General features: G+C 42.1%; 1 protein-coding gene across 2 annotated transcripts in view; it reads right to left on the bottom strand.

Annotated features, from left to right (window-relative positions):
• Positions 1-18,243, bottom strand: part of map3k10 (mitogen-activated protein kinase kinase kinase 10) — a 34,650-nt gene that overhangs the window by 94 nt on the left and 16,313 nt on the right. For both annotated transcript variants that reach the window (XM_080772766.1, XM_080772765.1), the window contains exons 3-12: positions 14,934-15,114; positions 14,008-14,156; positions 12,005-12,180; positions 11,011-11,257; positions 10,524-10,646; positions 9,875-10,013; positions 8,502-8,614; positions 7,570-7,823; positions 2,171-2,705; positions 1-1,711 (exon numbers count right to left, since the gene is read on the bottom strand). The exon at positions 1-1,711 is cut by the window's left edge and continues 94 nt beyond it. In XM_080772766.1, coding sequence (XP_080628892.1) covers positions 1,284-1,711; positions 2,171-2,705; positions 7,570-7,823; positions 8,502-8,614; positions 9,875-10,013; positions 10,524-10,646; positions 11,011-11,257; positions 12,005-12,180; positions 14,008-14,156; positions 14,934-15,114 — 2,345 coding nt within the window. In that variant the 3' untranslated portion in view covers positions 1-1,283. The remainder of the gene's footprint in view (positions 1,712-2,170; positions 2,706-7,569; positions 7,824-8,501; positions 8,615-9,874; positions 10,014-10,523; positions 10,647-11,010; positions 11,258-12,004; positions 12,181-14,007; positions 14,157-14,933; positions 15,115-18,243) is intronic.

The following is an 18,243-nucleotide window of genomic DNA, read 5'->3' on the forward strand; positions in this document are numbered from 1 at the left end:
CTCTGTATTTATAGTACAAGGGCGGGGATATGAGAAGTCTGTTGTGCTGTGAGAATATAAAGGCTATATCTCTTTGGGGGAGAGGGTGATACGATACCCCGTACAGATACAGAGATGAACGACATTTTCATTTTCCTATTTCCTACTATTTTCTACACTCTCAGAGTTAAATTAACACTGAGATCTTTACTGTGTACAGGATGGACGAGTATGGGCTGGCCATAGCTCTATTGAGCTATGGCTACATAACTAAATGGATGATGCAGCAGCAGCAGCAAGGTAGGTACTATTTATGGGTCTGAACAAGAAAGACAATAGAGGGTATGCGTGTGACTGTGAGTCTGTGACATCATCATCATACCCGAAAGTTACGCGGGAACGCCTATACTGAGTGGCAAAGAAACAACTTTCTGGCCTTGACAGCCCATTCATCCAAAACAGAAAAGTCCTATCTGATTGCATTACACAACGTTAAACGACGTTAAGCTCACTTTGCCACTCGATTTGCCACTTACTTTATGCATGCGCATACCCTCTATAAGGGAAGTGGCCTGGGTGTGTTTTTTGTGGACCACACTGCTAGTCTGCTACACGCGGCAGACGTGCAAAATATCAACAAGGACACTCCATTTAAGAATTTGAAGTGGAATTAGAATTAGTTCAACCATACTATTTTCTGTGGGCCTATTGCCCACTAAGAATTTGAATCAAAGTTTATCCCTACATTCCAGGCTTTGGAGTAAAATCACAAATATGAAAGATGAATGCAATGATACAATACGAGCACAAGAAAAGACTGCCGGTAAACATGACTACAACACACATATGGATGGATATAATGTAGGAACAAACGGCAAGCATCAAGTTCTGGGAAGTTCAATAGCTATTTGCCTTTTATAAGGTTTTAATTAACAAAACAAATCTTGCAGGAGAAAAGCAGCAGACAAAAAAAATTAAACAAAAGAGCTTGAAGAGTGAACAAGGAGCATCTAACGATGGCTTCTGAAGGGGGAGCAAGTGCTATAGAAGCTAGGTAAGGTGAGTATTGACAGAGAGAGTACAGTGAGCACACTGCAAGGCATAGGAGATTGGTGGTTTTGTAGGAAAAGGCTTTGCTGTAAATGTTTTTAGCGTTGAGACTTTTTATACACTCAAGACAGAGGGGTGTGCTTCTGGCTTCCAATAAGAGCCTGCACGAGAACATGGCAAGCAGGTGAGATGTTTGGAGCAAGGGAAAAATGTCAATGTCTGCACTTGCTAGGCTAAGACAGCATAAGCAGTCCTTAGGAGTACTGCTGTCCACAGAGAGTGGCAGCCTGCCGCTGTCCACACATGGGCACAGTACTGTCCTGACTCTGGCCTTCCACGTCCATGTCCATCAAGCTGGGCTTCGCTGTGCTAGCACTGCTGTCCCCCGAGCCCAGCGGACTGTCACAACTGCTGCCTGGGGATGAACTCAGGGTCCGGGAGAGGGAGCCCATCTTCCAGGGGTCTGCTTTCACCCGTGCTGGGGTGGGTCTGGGTCGGGGAGCGAACTCCAGTGTCTTGGGCCTCTCCAGGGGGTTGATGAGACACAATGGATCCGGGTCAGGGATGGGCGGAGGAGGGGCTTTGCGTCTATGCACCACTGGTGCATGGACGTATGGAGGTGGGGTCCACCGTATGGAGGTGGGGTCAGGAAGACCAGGGGCATCTGTGTTTTCCTGTGAGCCTACGGAGGTACAAGAGAGATTATTATTTTAGTTGGTTTAGTAGGTTGAAGGAACAGATGGGGGAAAAATGATTTTTTTTGCAAAACTGTAAGAGGTATGGGTAACCCCATGAAATCAGAGATCATGAAATGTTCAATATTGTAAAACGGTAAGATTCTGAAACATTTCTTAACTTTTGTACGTGAACTATTGTCTGTGTAGTATCTGTAGTATGTTGTTGTGTATGATGTGTTTATGGCTGTGTTGGACCCCAGGACGAATAGCCATGCTTAAGCAAGTGCTAATCGGGATCCATAATAAAGTCAAGTCAAGTCAAGTCAAGTCAAGTCAAGTCAAGTCAAGTCAAGTCAAGTCAAGTCAAGTCAAGTCAACGAAGGGACAATAGTCAGAATGGACAGATTCATCAGAAGCAATAGGCTCTTATAAGCCTGTCATTAGCCCCAGCCCAAGCCCCTCACATTTGTGTGTTGTGACAGAGGGTACCCCCATTGGAGGAGGCATGGGCATGCTTCCATCTGAAGGGGTCCTGCGGTGTCCCAGGGTTTGGGCTCTGGGTCGTATTGCCCCGTCTGATGGGGTGCGTCGGTGTCCCCTGTTCAGGGCCATGGCAGCAGAGACATGTGTCGGGGTTAGAGACTGGTTGGGCTCCTTCTTAAAGCTCTCTGCTCGTAGGTCTAGGAGGGGGTTGAGGGAAGGGGCAGGGGGCGCCACAGGCAACTTTATCCCTGCTGCAGGTGTGGAGGGGAAATCTTCCAGGTCGGAAGGCAGTAGGGATTTGGTAGAGTTGCAGTCGGACAGCGACGACAAGGAAAGGAGTGTAACAGAGGGGGAGGGGTCCAAGCACGGAAGGGCAGAGTCATGGTTACGGGAGAGGGACAGGGAAAGGTTGCGGCTGGGTGGAGAGGTGCTGCGTCTGAAGCGTCCCGTCCGCTGGAATAGACCCTCCTTTTTCTTGCGCTGCTCCTCCCGGAAGTCTTGCTCATCCTGAAGTACCTACATTGACACATCAACAACACAGATCGTTAAGATAATTACCTCCCTTCCTGTCTGTCTGTCTGTCTGTCTGTCTGTCTGTCTGTCTGTCTGTCTGTCTGTCTGTCTGTCTGTCTGTCTGTCTGTCTGTCTGTCTGTACTGTACTGTACTGTACTGTACTGTACTGTACTGTACAAGCGCTCCTCCCTGGCCTGTGTGTGTCTTGTCTGTGTCTGTGTTAGGCTGTGCAACAGTGACACTTGGTGGTGAACAGACGCTATAACGCTATTTTCTTAAGGCCAGAAGCCTGATTTGAGTGTTTGTTGGGGACCTGGCTGGAAGCATGAGTTGTACAGCCTATACTTGGTAAGAAAACCTCAAACAAATGTTGATGCTTTGATAATTCATTTTGATTATATGTGGATATATTTTAATAGGTGACATTTCATATTTGCAGAGTTCGGCAGGTGTTTTGTGAGGGGGAGCAGGGATGCTGCCAGTCATTAAAGGGTAGAGGAATGGGTTTTAGACATGGGGGACATGCAATGTTAGTCAACTGCCTAATTTATCCTCTGTACTTCGAGAGCCTCCAGGTCCTTTCCCGGTTTAGCCACCAGTTTAGCCACCAGTGGGAACCTTGAGTATATTGACTGGGTAGGTTTTGGTATTTTCATTTTGATCTATTTTAGTCATTTTGCTATATTTTATATTGAGGGGTAACCAGATGTATTATCTATTATGTGATCTATTGTAGGAGGATAACTAACCTACAACATTTCCATTTTTTAGCCTGTCACTTCGCGACAAAACAAATTCTGCAGTGAATCAGGCTGCAAACCAAACTGTTTTTCCCACCATGCCATATTGTATTTGAGACTGTGCTTTGTTGTGCCATAGTAGTGTTGAGGACATGGGCAGCTGGGCCTTTAACTAATATTGCATGGTTAGGATTTGTTTTTGCTGTATGTGGTATGTACTTTACACTGTCAGGCATTAGAGACTGTATGTGGTATGTACTTTACACTGTCAGGCATTAGAGACTGTATGTGGTATGTACTTTACACTGTCAGGCATTAGAGACTGTATGTGGTATGTACTTTACACTGTCAGGCATTAGAGACTGTATGTGGTATGTACTTTACACTGTCAGGCATTAGAGACTGTGGGCTGGATTTTGAAGGTGCGTTTTACCATGTGGTAATACATAAATTGGCCTCGCTCTGCGCACAATCGTATTATGAAAGCCTTATCATCCCGTGTTGAACGCACACACATATGGAATACGACGTTGCTGAATATTTTAGCATTGTGGGAGTGTCCATATGTTAATTATTTTCGCTTTGCGCAATTTGCTATTAAGCCCCTTGACCTGCGCATAACGATTAGACGTGGGTCTAGGCACCTCATAAACGCAAAAAGAAGAAAAAGCACTGTTTGATTTTACACTTGAGCGGCTCTGGGACGCTGCTGGAGTGTTGCCAAGTCTGTTTATTATAAGCGGCTTCTTTTTCTGTAAAGTTGCTTGTAAATATTGGTAGTTGTGGTTGCTTTTCTTGTTTCTAAAGGTTTCTCCTAATGTTGTTTAAACCAGTGATCCTCACACAGGACATTCCCATGTCAAGGATCCCCAGATGAATGCATTTGCCCAACTAAGGACGGCTAATACAAAAATGTAATTACATTTTTCCAAGATTACTTTTGAAAATAGCAGATCTACCAGCTCACAATGCATCACATTCATTCATTAAAACTATGAACTCTGACTGCAGGCGGATATATAATGATCATTATAACAATGTGCAAGAAAATATTTAAAAAGATGTAAGAACTTTATATTTGTGGACAATCAAAATATGTTTTTTATTTTAATGTGGTGTCATTAAAATTAATCTGGATATGGCAGACTCAATATCTAGAAAATAAAAACATGGCACTTCATTTAAAATAGGTTACAGACCCCTGTTATATGCGCTTATTTTGGGATTATTTTTATAGACCTATTTACTTGTTTCTCTGAGACATGGCAACATTGTCTTTTTATTGCGTCATTTTATTGGGAATGTTGAGATTAGAAACGGCCATAATTCTTTCATTTCTCAACCTTAAAAAAAAAAAAAAACATATGCATAATCCTTGGGAAGTTTGCTTTCATACGCTGTATCACACTTGATTCAAGTCTTCTTCAATAAAATGCTACGAGCGAAGACCATACCATCACGGGACCATACCGCATCACGGGCATACGCACCAGGCATTCAACTCATTACTCATTTCAAATATAATATAATTATAATTAAAATTAAAATATAATTCACTGGTGTTTCTCAATAGAAACAACTTATTTTGAGGCATGAAGGTGACAGCATGCAGTGCAATAGGAATAATTAACCCAAATGTGACAAAGTCTAATATGTCATGTCTTCTATGGTGGCAGCCTGAAGAAATGTAATAATAACGATCCCCAAAGTGCGCATTCCGTATGTGACATCAGCTGACTGGTAAAGAAAATAGTACGGACATGTTGATTGGGTAACTCTCAAACACGCCTTAAACACTCCCATGACTAATTCAAGGCCGTTTTGCGCACTCCACGGGGTGTCGAAAGCGCTTCTTAACATGCTTAAAATTGCAATATGACATACCTCACGCCCCCAGCTCATATTACTGTAATAGGTAAAACGCACCTTCAAAATCTAGCCCTGTATGTGGTATGTACTTTACACTGTCAGGCATTAGAGACTGTATGTGGTATGTACTTTACACTGTCAGGCATTAGAGACTGTATGTGGTATGTACTGTACAGTGTCAGGCATTAGAGACTGTGGGCTGGATTTTGAAGGTGCGTTTTACCATGTGGTAATACATAAATTGGCCTCGCTCTGCGCACAATCGTATTATGAAAGCCTTATCGTCCCGTGTTGAACGCACACACATATGGAATACGACGTTGCTGAATATTTTAGCATTGTGGGAGTGTCCATATGTTAATTATTTTCGCTTTGCGCAATTTGCTATTAAGCCCCTTGACCTGCGCATAACGATTAGACGTGGGTCTAGGCACCTCATAAACGCAAAAAGAATTTAAAGCACTGTTTGATTTTACACTTGAGCGGCTCTGGGACGCTGCTGGAGTGTTGCCAAGTCTGTTTATTATAAGCGGCTTCTTTTTCTGTAAAGTTGCTTGTAAATATTGGTAGTTGTGGTTGCTTTTCTTGTTTCTAAAGGTTTCTCCTAATGTTGTTTAAACCAGTGATCCTCACACAGCACATTCCCATGTCAAGGATCCCCAGATTAATGCATTTGCCCAACTTAAGGACGGCTAATACAAAAATGTAATTAAAATGTTACTTTTGAAAATAGCAGATCTACCAGCTCACAATGAATCACATTCATTCATTAAAACTATGAACTCTGACTGCAGGCGGATATATAATGATCATTATAACAATGTGCAAGAAAATATTTAAATTTTCTTTATATTTGTGGACAATCAAAATATGTTTTTTATTTTAATGTGGTGTCATTAAAATTAATCTGGATATAGCAGACTCACTATCTAGAAAATAAAAACATGGCACTTCATTTAAAATAGGTTACAGACCCCTGTTATATGCGCTTATTTTGGGATTATTTTTATAGACCTATTTACTTGTTTCTATGAGACATGGCAACAGCCAGCAAAAGACGCATCCATTCTTTTTGAAAGGTTGAGATTAGAAACGACCATAATTATTTCATTTCTCAACCTTAAAAATAAATAAAAACATCTCCATAATCCTTGAGAGGTTTGCTTTCATACGCTGTATCACACTCGATCCAAGTCTTCTTCAATAAAATGCTACGAGCGAAGACCATACCATCACGGGCATACGCACCACGCATTCAACTCATTACTCATTTCAAATATAATATAATTATAATTTAAATTAAAATATAATTTTACTGGTGTTTCTCAATAGAAACAACTTATTTTGAGGCATAAAGGTGACAGCATGCAGTGCAATAGGAATAATTAACCCAAATGTGACAAAGTCATATGTCATGTCTTCTATGGTGCCAGCCTGAAGAAATGTAATAATAACGATCCCCAAAGTGCGCATTCCGTATGTGACATCAGCTGACTGGTAAAGAAAATAGTACGGACATGTTGATTGGGTAACTCTCAGACACGCCTTAAACACTCCCATGACTAATTCAAGGCCGTTTTGCGCACTCCACGGGGTGTCGAAAGCGCTTCTTAACATGCTTAAAATTGCAATATGACATACCTCACGCCCCCAGCTCATATTACTGTAATAGGTAAAACGCACCTTCAAAATCTAGCCCTGTATGTGGTATGTACTTTACACTGTCAGGCATTAGAGACTGTATGTGGTATGTACTTTACACTGTCAGGCATTAGAGACTGTATGTGGTATGTACTGTACAGTGTCAGGCATTAGAGACTGTATGTGGTATGTACTGTACACTGTCAGGCATTAGAGCCTGTATGTATATGTACTTTACACTGTCGGGCATTAGAGACTGTATGTGGTATGTACTTTACACTGTCGGGCATTAGAGCCTGTATGTATATGTACTGTACACTCGGTTGTCAAATTATTAAAAAAAATAATATATATATATACATATGTTTTTGCAACTGAATGGCTGGTAAATGGAATTTTGACCTGAAGGTCAAAAATTTATTTCTACCCAGAGCAAGCAGCCATTTCAGCACTTCCGCAGGAAACTATAAAGTTACAAAGTGCAGCTTTAATTACATCTGAAGACTGAAGGGAATATTTCCAATCACATACTACTTTCATAGTAAGCCATTCATACTCTCAGACTCTCAGTGTCTTTCTTATCTTCCCCCTCTTTTATTTCCTATTTTCTATGTACCTGTAATTTCCCCAGCTGTAGTAAGTCCTGTCCCAGAGCCATAGATCCTAGAAGAGAGGCACAGCCTAATAGCAGCATATCGCTCTTCTTCCTTTGGCTGCAGCGACGCAGGGAGTCCTGGTGGCCCACTCCTGTCCCCAGGCTTCCGGGTCCCAGGCCTCCCAAAAAGGATCCTGCATCCTCCACCGCGCCATTGCTGCTGGGGTCTGAAGGCATCGCAGAGCCTGGCGAGTCCTCAAACTCGCCACATTCCTCTAGGAATTGGAAAGGAGAGGAAGAGTAGAAAGATCAGTAGTGAAGACACTAGAAAATCCAGTGTTCATTTTTTGTACATGGGAGAAACAATCCATACCTTAAGTGAATAAAGCTAATCTGCACTGGTAGAGAATACTGGTAGAGAATACAATATACTGTAACGCAATTGCCATGATTGGACAGGATTTTCTGAGCCTGACACTCGGCCTGAATTTTCATTTAGTTTCACAAACATGTCTTTTTAATGGGCGTGGCTAGCGATTCAAGGCAGGAGCCAGCCTATGATCTTCCTCTCTCCTTTGGGACATTCTTATCCTGTGGTTGGGTATTGCATTAACCTCAAGTGGAAATAACTTGTCTTTATACATGCTCCCTGTGTCAACAGTACAAATATTGGCATGTGGAAGACCTGGGTTCAAATCCTGGGTAGGTTTCAGATTACAGCTTTAAGTATTATATCCCTTACTGGTCATTATGGAGAAATAAACCCAGACAGGGTGTTGCAAACAATAATATAAAGTATAACAAAAGCTCGATTTAAAGTGGCATCAAAGTAGAATGCTGTGATTGACCAATAATTGAATTGAGCATTCAACCAAGATGTGTAATAATTATTTATAATATTTTATTTCATGTTCATTGATTTAAGGAAGATTATAACGAGGACAGAGACTCACCCATTTCATTTAGGCTGGAGAAGGCAGCAGTCATGGGTGCATGTTTGGGGGACTTCCCCAGGTTCGGGGCACTGGATGACCACACCTTGCACCCTTCTCCCAGTGACTTCAGTCTATGTGGAGAGAGAAGTTCAACTGACAATGTAAAGTACGAACACCTCAAATTCAAACCGATTTATGAAATAACGAATTAACATTGATAAACATAAATAATCAACATTGGCCCGGCCTGTCCATAGGCGTGGTTCTCAAAGTGAGGTCCGAAGACCCCCAGGGGTCCTTGGAGGGGTTTCAGGGGGTGCCAAGGTGCCTGGACCGCTGATCCACAGCCCAGGCCATAATATATTTTTTAAATGAAAAATGCATTTTTCACAAATCTTCTGTTCTGGTCCCTGACACAAAACATTTTGAAATATGCGGGGGAGTACGAAACAGTTTGAGAACTACTGGTCTCTAGCCACCATTACATCAACCTGATCTACATATTCTCTTCTATAAAGTTTTGCCATAAACAAGGACATGGCAGTGGCTCAGGGGTTGAGTGACCGGATGGCAAGCGCAAGGTTCCCAGTTCGAACCCGGGCTCCCCCAGAGTTGGTGTCGAAGTGTCCTAGAGCAAGAATCTGAACCCCTAATTTCTCCCGATGTGCAGGTTGGTGCCTTGCAAACATGGTTTCCTCTGGCATCTGTGTGTGAATGGTGACTGTAATACACAATCTCTGTAAAGCGCCTTGGATAAAGGCGCTATATAAATGCACTATTTACTATTTTACGATGTCTCAGCCATCGACGGTAGCAGTTAAAAAGGACCAGTGGTGTAGTGTACCATTATACGCTCTATATATAGTATGTGGTGCAGAAGTTTTTGAAAAAAAGCCCATACCGTCTGCTAATGATTTCATCCAGAGAATAATTATGCTATACCGTGGGAAGAAACCTGGACTACAGCACTGAGCAGGATGTAATGGTCATAACTTTGATTGATTGAATAATTTAACAGTTTGCCAAAAAAAAGTACAGTTTAATACAAATACAATGATGACCCTAAACCAAGAAAGCACTATGGCTTATTTCCATTAGGGTCCTGTGTATTCAATTAATTTAACCATTTAGTGACAAATATATAACAATACTATGTAAGTGCTATTTTAGAGTGGTTTTGAAAGAGAGTAAGGATCCACACTTTCTAACAACTGTTGGTAGGGCATTCCACATTTTGGTAGCATAGCAGTAGAACGAATTTAACCCCTTGTTTTTCAGCCAAATCTGGGTTGAACGTGATTTGTGGAGCACAACTTTGGCTGTGTTTCAGAGACTGCTCAGTGTTATGGCTTCTAATGAAACAAATGTTTCTAAATAATAAATACACATACTTTTCCTCCCCGCCCACCCTCTCTCTCTGGTGGGTGGAGCTAGGACCCCATGTGCGTCCTTTCTTCTTGCTCGTAGACAGGTCCTCCTTCTTGCATACAGCACTACGACCCCATGTCTTACTGCCATCACTGGGAGTCACTGAGGGACAATTAAAATATAACAAGTATTCATATCACTGGGAGTCACTGAGGGATAATTAAAATATAACAAGTATTCATATTACTGGGAATCACTGAGGCATAATTACAAATATTACACTCTGTGTGCACATTCCGTGCTCATACACACAAACACACAAAACTGTGCATTCCGGGCCCATTCCGTTCCAGCCTGAATCGCTGTTCCGTGATTCTAAAATGTCACTCGCTACTCAGCGCTACTACTGACATTTTCAGATCCACGGAACGCAGCAAATCAGGCTGGAATATAACTACAACTTGAATCTGTTCATAATTGTAAGAGTTCTATAAAAATAAATATATATTAACCATAAAAATAACATTTCTCTTGTGAGGATTCAAATCGTATACTCAAGTATAGTTAGTAGCGCGCACACACACACACACACACACACACACACACACACACACACACACACACACACACACACACACACACACACACACACACACACACAGCTGTACTTACATCTTATGGCTCTCAGTCTTGGCATGACTCCTGGGCTAGCAGGAGGGGTGGTACTGGTACTCTCATTTCCTTTCCTCTTGTCTACACTTGGAGATGCCTGTACTGTGATCTTATGCTCAAAGCCTGGTACCAGGAAAGCAGAAAATGTAAGAGAATTTTAAATATCGTGTCAGATATATATTATTTACAAACCTCTATATATGTAAGAATCAATACAATTTTACAAGATTGCCAACACTGGATGTGGCGGATTTTACATAATTAAACTATTTTAGGGATTATGATGAGGGTGAAAGGCTTTTATTGTATGTATGAATGATTGATGTTTGCCTTTTGTTTCACATTGTTCCAAAGACCAAAAAGATGAGATGAGAGATGTGAGATGAGAGTTACAATATCAACTCTGTGGTGTGCTCAGAGTTTCTAAGCTGACAACAGTGAGGCACATTGCTCAGCAACAATGCTTGTAGTTCTCCATGTTACCCACCAGAGGGCAGGCTGATACAGTTGCTGTCTCGGCCTAGTTTAAGCAATCTGCTCTTCTTGAAGTGGCCCTTCCTCTTCTTCACCCTGGGTTTCTCCTGGTACATCTGATGGATGATGATGTTGAGTTCTCGCTCCACAATGTCTATCTCTCTCTCGGCCAGCTCCTGCTCACGCCTCTTCAGTTGCTCCTCTTGCTCTTTCTGCTCCTCGGCAGCCCTTGCCAGCGCCTCCTCCCATGATCTCAGTTCCTACACCATTAAAGACATTAGGATAAGACAGGAGAGGAGAGGAAGTATAGGAGAGGAGATAATGGAGAACAGTAATAGAGAATAATTCTATGTTGGCAATACTAATAATATGACACCTCTTCAGGCAGAGAGTGTGTTGCTATGGTAATTCCGCATAAACACCTCTAGTGAGTGAGGGAGAAGACTCCTTCATGCTGTGTGACTTCACCATTTAAAGGTTAGCCTGTGTTTTCCATGTACTGAAATATTGTTCCATGTACTGAACATTGTACTAGCACAGCGGTTGTGCACCCCCGCTTACCTCCCGACCTAGCTGACTGAAATGAAATATACATATGGAATTATATATATATATATATATATATATATATATATATATATATATATATATATATATATATAATTTCATATATATTTGTAACATATATTTTTTTTGAGGGGCCATTCATTGTCAATACCTATTGACAATGAATGGAGAATTTTACGTCATAGTCTCTGAGCAAATAGTGATTTTTCATAGACACATATACACATGCACATATATGAGCCTGTATATGGCATATATTCTGCATATACTTGCCATATATTGGCATAATGTTATAATGTTCATATATTTCAAATAAAACCATAGCAGCACCATTAGTCTTTTTATCCCTAGGAGGTGCTCGCACACCCCAGGGGGTGCACCCACCACAGTTTGGGAACCCCTGTACTAGCATATGTGTTACACTATTCCTGACTCCCCACCTTCTCTTTGGCCCTGAGTTCATCAAACATCTGCTGGATCTCCACTCTCCAGTCTTCTTGTAAAGAGTGGAAGGACTCCAGGGGCATCTGAAACATGGCTGACTTCTCGATTGCCAGTAGTCGCATCAGTATATTGGTGAAGGAGGGTCTATTTCGGGGGTTTGGGCTCCAGCACTCTGGACAAAAGAGAAAACAAAGTAGAAATAGAAATAGTGTCCAAAACCCAGACTTGTCTTCACACAACATAGTTCTGTGCCCGGCGCCCTCTGCACTCGAAACACCATGGAAACGCGAGGCACTGGCACCATATTGAGCCACTCTGGAGCTCCTTCGGTGCTGCTAGAAGCACTAACATGCTAACTGTGGGGCATCGATGATTTCCATTTAGGTCCAAATATCGCCTAATTGCCAATCCAGGCGCGGATGTTGAAAAGATTCAGAGAAAAACAATGGAGGGACATTTTGCGAAATGAAATCGTCTCCTACAGAAACAACACCCGCTTACGGTTAGTGGATGCGTCTGTACCCAGAAAATCTCAAAAACCTGTCAAGGGCACAAATTGACACTTTGAAAAAGGTCGTCAATACCACCATGGGCATGGAAAAAGAGTAAATCAACTCAAATCAATTTTATTTATAGACCCACCAATTCCCCAATGAGCACTTGGTGATGGCAGCAAGGGGAAAACTCCTTTAATGGGATGAAACCACAAACAGAACCTGACTTTGTTAAAGGGTGAGATAAAGTAACATCTAGCGTGCAGGAACTGTAATGTAAAAACTGGAAACCCATCAAGAAGTCGCCCTAGTGTGAATGTCACTGAGTCATTCTGTAAGTAGAGACTCACTGTTGAAACTCTAGCTAGTAATGGACTATTAATGGAGGGTACCGTAGACTGCAGTGTGGTGCCCTATAGTGAGTTGCCACACCTGCAAGAGGATCTCCCATCTCACACATCAGTACATCCCCCCCCCCCCCACACACACACACACATCCACCTAAAAAAACTCACTTCCTCACCCCACAACCCTCCACTTGATGCCTCGGCACACCAACCTTGTCGCCATGACCAAGCTCTACACCGGGCCTTCTGCTCTACTGCCCCATGTCTGTGGAATCATGCCCTCCCTGAACACCTGAGAGCACCACAGTCCACTGATGCTTTTAAAAACATACCTTTTTAACAAAGCATTTATTCTTGGGCCTTTTTTTTCTATTCCCCGATTTTACTTTAAGTAATTTGATCCTATAATACTTTAATTTTATCCTTTTTCCTAGTAAGGACCCATGTAGTGTTATTGTTTGGTTGCCTTCACTATTTTGCCAATGTTTTTAAACCCTTCAGCACTTTGAAGTTTGCAAAAATGTAAAGTGTATTTGCTTCAGGAACAGCATGAGCGGGAAACAGCAGGAGGTGACATTGAAGTTTGAGGGCTGACAGTACACAGTAATACTGAGTTATGAATGATGACATGATGAAAACAGCTGTTTTAGTTTAGTATTCGGTGCAGGTGTGAGTCTCTAGAGCACTGTTTCCCAAACAATAGACTTTTGGGTCACAGACACATTTTCATGGTATTAAATAACACTTTCCTGTATTTGTTTAATTATCTCAATAGATTATTGGCTTATGAGCTTGTAGCTCGGCTATTTTCACTAGTTTGGGTCCCAGGAAGACATAAAATGTCTCTTTTGGGTCTCGTACTAAAAGGTTTGGGAACCCCTGGTCTAAAGCTTAAATGAATCTTAGGTTGGAAGCAACAAATAGTACATTACAGAAAGGAGTGTATGGACAGGCCTGTAAATATAATAAATACAACTATTTACTCCACTGTTACTCCATCTTCCCTCACTCTGTAGATCCCATCAGGGAAATAAAAGGCTGCAATATGATTATGCTGACCATTTGAAGTCTTAAGTAATACAATATTACCACAAACCGATTGGCTCTGATCATCTAGTTCTAGAGTGAATGTAAGTGACCTCGTGAGGATCTGCTTACCTTCCAGGAGGTGTGCAAAGGGTTCTGGACAGGTAGAAGGGATCGGTAGGGTTAGCTTGTTCATGGCCACACCATAGGCTACTGCCAGAGCGTCAATCTCCCGGTATGGAACCTCTCCCGTCAGCAGTTCCCACAGTAACACTCCAAAACTACAGAAGGTGAGATAAAGATGGAGAAAGAGAGAGAGAACATCACAAAGCCAGAGAGATGAGCAAGTAATTAACCATTGAACAGGCTTGAAATATCTTGTCTGTCTATACTTAATATTTTTGATGGCACAATTACACAATTCCAAACATTAAAATAAAACTATTTTTAATTTTTAATTTCACGTGCAGTATATCATTATTATACTTAAAGAAGAAGGTCCTTGAACACAGAAGGCACTTGATTGAAACATTGCCTATCAAATGTATGTTTTATGAGCAAAAGGAGGACAGTGCAGGTGCTTTTGATTCCTTGGATTGTGCTTGTCTACTCCACCAATACACCCGTCATTGAAATTGTATTCAGTTTTGTCAGAGACTTATAATGACCACGGTTAGTCACATCAAAAGAAGATAGCGATGAATAAAAACTGCATTCATTTTGAGTGTAGAAAAACTGACATGGGTGATGCAAGCCAAGTTAACGTCACCTTTGTTGTTTTTCTGTCATGTTTAAGCACTGGGCAAGACCTACATTGTTGAATGCCTAAAGAGAGATGCTGGAATTTGGTGGAAGTGGAAACGTGCCAACTGCAAACTTCCAGCGGAAATTAAAACGCTGGAAGCCTTGCTTCCGGCTAGGTATGCAATCTCTCCCTTAGGTCGTGACCAGGCTTTTCTCTTCGCAGATGAGTAAGGCTGGGATCGAGGCTAAGCCAGCCCTGAAGTTCATTCAAAAGCACACACACTTAAGTATCCAGACAGTAAACAGAGCAGTACCTCCACACATCACTGCTCTTGGAAAACAAAGAGACTTTGATGACCTCTGGAGCCATCCAGGCGTAGGTCCCCGCAGCACTCATCTTTGTGGTTTGGTGCCATTCCCTGGCCAGGCCAAAGTCTGTGATCTTCAGCGTCTTACCACTCAGATCATCCATATCCAGTGGCTCTAGGATGAGGACTGGGGAGAGGAGGAGGTGGTAGGGAGCACAGGGACAGATAAGAGATAAGTCAGTGAGAGGGCAAACAGAGATGGTATGTTGCACAAAGCATAAAGATTACCGTTCACATTCTTTTAAATTATAACTCCTTTTTTATTAAATAATTGACATAGTAACTAATTTGCAAATGTAATGCAATAATAATATGACAGGCATTGCCACTATCTTGAAATACAGTACACTCCAATGATGCTGTACAGTGTACACTGTACAGGTTTGATGTTTATTGCTATCAATGTTGTCTTGCACAAGACTGTGGTATTCTTCCTCACTTATTATTTCTATTTTGACAATGTACCATATACTGTATCTGACATTGTGGCTTGCCACCTGACTTTGTTTCTTTCTATTCTCTGTTCTTATGACTCTTTGCATAGCGTTGCGTTTGGATCATAGACGGTTTGGATCCCAGTCATATAACTGTGAACTTGTTACAATTATCTTGAGGTTTAAGTGGATGTTAATGCGTTCAATTACTTAAGTTACAAATGAATGTAATATAATCATGACATGACAATATTTCATTCATTCATACTTTACTACAGTAGCCTGCGGCGTAGTAGACGTTATACAGTAGTGGAGGTTATTGAGTTGCAATTCAGGTTAAGTGGGAGCCGGCGACAGCAGTGTAGCCCTGGAGGGGATTATCACGTGAGGTATATTAACCCTCGGGTCACCTCTCCATAATCCATAACTACTAAGCTATTTGTTTTAACACATTAAACTTCTATGTGTGTTCCTTTAACATGAGACGTAAGTGATACACCTGATCCTAATGTAGAGAGGATTGGGTGACTGTTGTGTCATACATGTCAATTGTCAACATATCTGCCGGTTATAGCGCCACTGTGAGGCTGGTTTGGAAAATGTATGGTGGCATTACTTCCTTGGCCTAGTGGGAATGTGTGTGCAAAGTTTCACAGCAATCGGAAGCTGCGTTCATGATCCGAGTTATTTTGTAGGAAACGGGCCACTCCTGCAAACTTTGGAATCCAATCTTAGCCAATCAGGAAGGAATAGTTGTAGATGGTCTATTTTCAGTGTGGGACAACAGCATGCAATGAAAGCTATGACTTGCACTAGACTAGAACAACAGAAATGCTGCTAAATGCCAATGTTGATTGCCAGAAAAAAATCCCATGTATTCCAGCTTCATCACATACCACGATCAGAAAAGAAACCTTGTGATCAAACAAGGCATGAATATAGTAGATTTAAAAGGTGTGTGTACACCATAATGTTTACAGAACAGGTGTGGTCGAGTGCTATTCAGGTTTCTCTTAGATGTACATTATGCAACTTGCCTAAGAGTGTGTGTGTGCGCTTTCAATGCATGTGTGTGTTTTGACTGATTTTCAAACAACGCTCATTTGAAGGACAACTTTGAGTTTGCTTTTCCTGTTCAATTCTCAGCTGAGTTTACTTTTCCTGTTTAATTCTCAGCACTGGCCTTGAGTCTGTCTGTCTGTCTGTCTTTCTCTCCATGCACTTCCTCCTATATTTCCGTGTGAGGGCTGGCTATGGAAATATTTGGAGTGTACACAGTCCACAGCACTGGGAGCAAGGTGGGGGTTGCTCTCTCTCTTGCTTATCTACAGGTGTATGCAAAGGGAGGCGTACAGAGGCAATACACACACACACACACACACACACACACACACACACACACACACACACACACACACGATGAAGTGCCTCATATGATCAAGGTGTGCCTCCTAGACTCTGCACTCTGGTCTTATAGCCGTGAAAGCCTACGCCCACTTTCCACCCTCGTTACCTGTCTAGGAGCTGACTCTGATAAAGGCTACCAGCTGTATTCCTGTTGTTGTGCACGGAGAACGTCCTGTGTGATAATGTGATAATTATAGAGGGAATGCGCACGGCCGCACGCATAAAGTGATTGGCAGTGTGATTCTTTTGCCACTCAGTAGGCGTTCCCGCATAACTTCCGGGTATGATGATGATGTCACACGCATACCCGCTATGTAGCAGGACATGAAAATGCATGTGTTTATATGCCTGTGTGGACCAGTGCTCAGAAAGGACCTGCTACTGGCAAATAGGGATAATAAGCCATTGTCATCCTCCAGCACTCTTTTCTATTCTAATACTAATGTCTCATGCAGGGAGAGACTGCTGCCTTCCCAGGACTCTCTCTTGTGTGTGTGTGTGTGTGTGTGTGTGTGTGTGTGTGTGTGTGTGTGTGTGTGTGTGTGTGTGTGCGCTAGAAAAGAGAGGGATGGATACAGAGTAAGACAGATTACAGACAGAAGAAGATTCTATGCTGGGTTAAGGTTTGTGTGGGGAGTGTACTCTTCAAAGTGCATCTTTTAGCATGTAGGGAGCATATCTATATGGCTCCCAAAAAGAACGAAGGGCTGATGCTGAGAGGGGCGGGACAGAGACAAATGGAAAAACTGGCAGAACTGAAGTGGTGCTGAGAGAAAGAGAGACAGGGTTTCAACACCTGAGCCAACAGCCGCGGACGTCCAGCTTCTTTTCCATTTTTTTAGACAGCTGCACCCACGCGGCAGGTTGCCGACGACCAGATTCCCGGAAACGCTCTCTTCCGCGGCAGTCAGCCGCGGGGGTGGAACTTAATTTCCATCTACTAGCTGTCTAAAAAACATTACATTCCGTTGACACGTATAACGTAAATTCTACATTTACAAATTGCCGATTTAATCGCCAATTTTATCGCTGCGGTCCTCCTATATACACAGCTTTTGTCCCCACAAAATGTCCGCAACACAAACATTAAATGCCATTGACAATGAAGGGAAAATGTATGTCCTCTTGTCCCCAAACGTCTTTGCCATCGTCAATGAAAGGAGAAATTAGGTCAAATATCCGCCAAATATGACGTAAAATGTCCACAACACAAACATTAAATGCCATTGATAATGAAGGGAGAATTTACGTCATCTTGTCCCCAGTCTCATATTTGCCATTGACAATGAAAGGAAAAATTAGGTCATATGTCCGCTAAATATGCCATAAATGTGTGGCAACAGGCATGTTATTTGGATGAGCCTAAGTATCATAAAAAACCTTTAATATTGCAATTTCTTTTGGGTCCAATCTTA

The sequence above is a fragment of the Protomyctophum bolini genome (assembly GCF_963924005.1).
Source record: "Protomyctophum bolini genome assembly, chromosome: 9".
NCBI lineage: Eukaryota > Metazoa > Chordata > Actinopteri > Myctophiformes > Myctophidae > Protomyctophum > Protomyctophum bolini.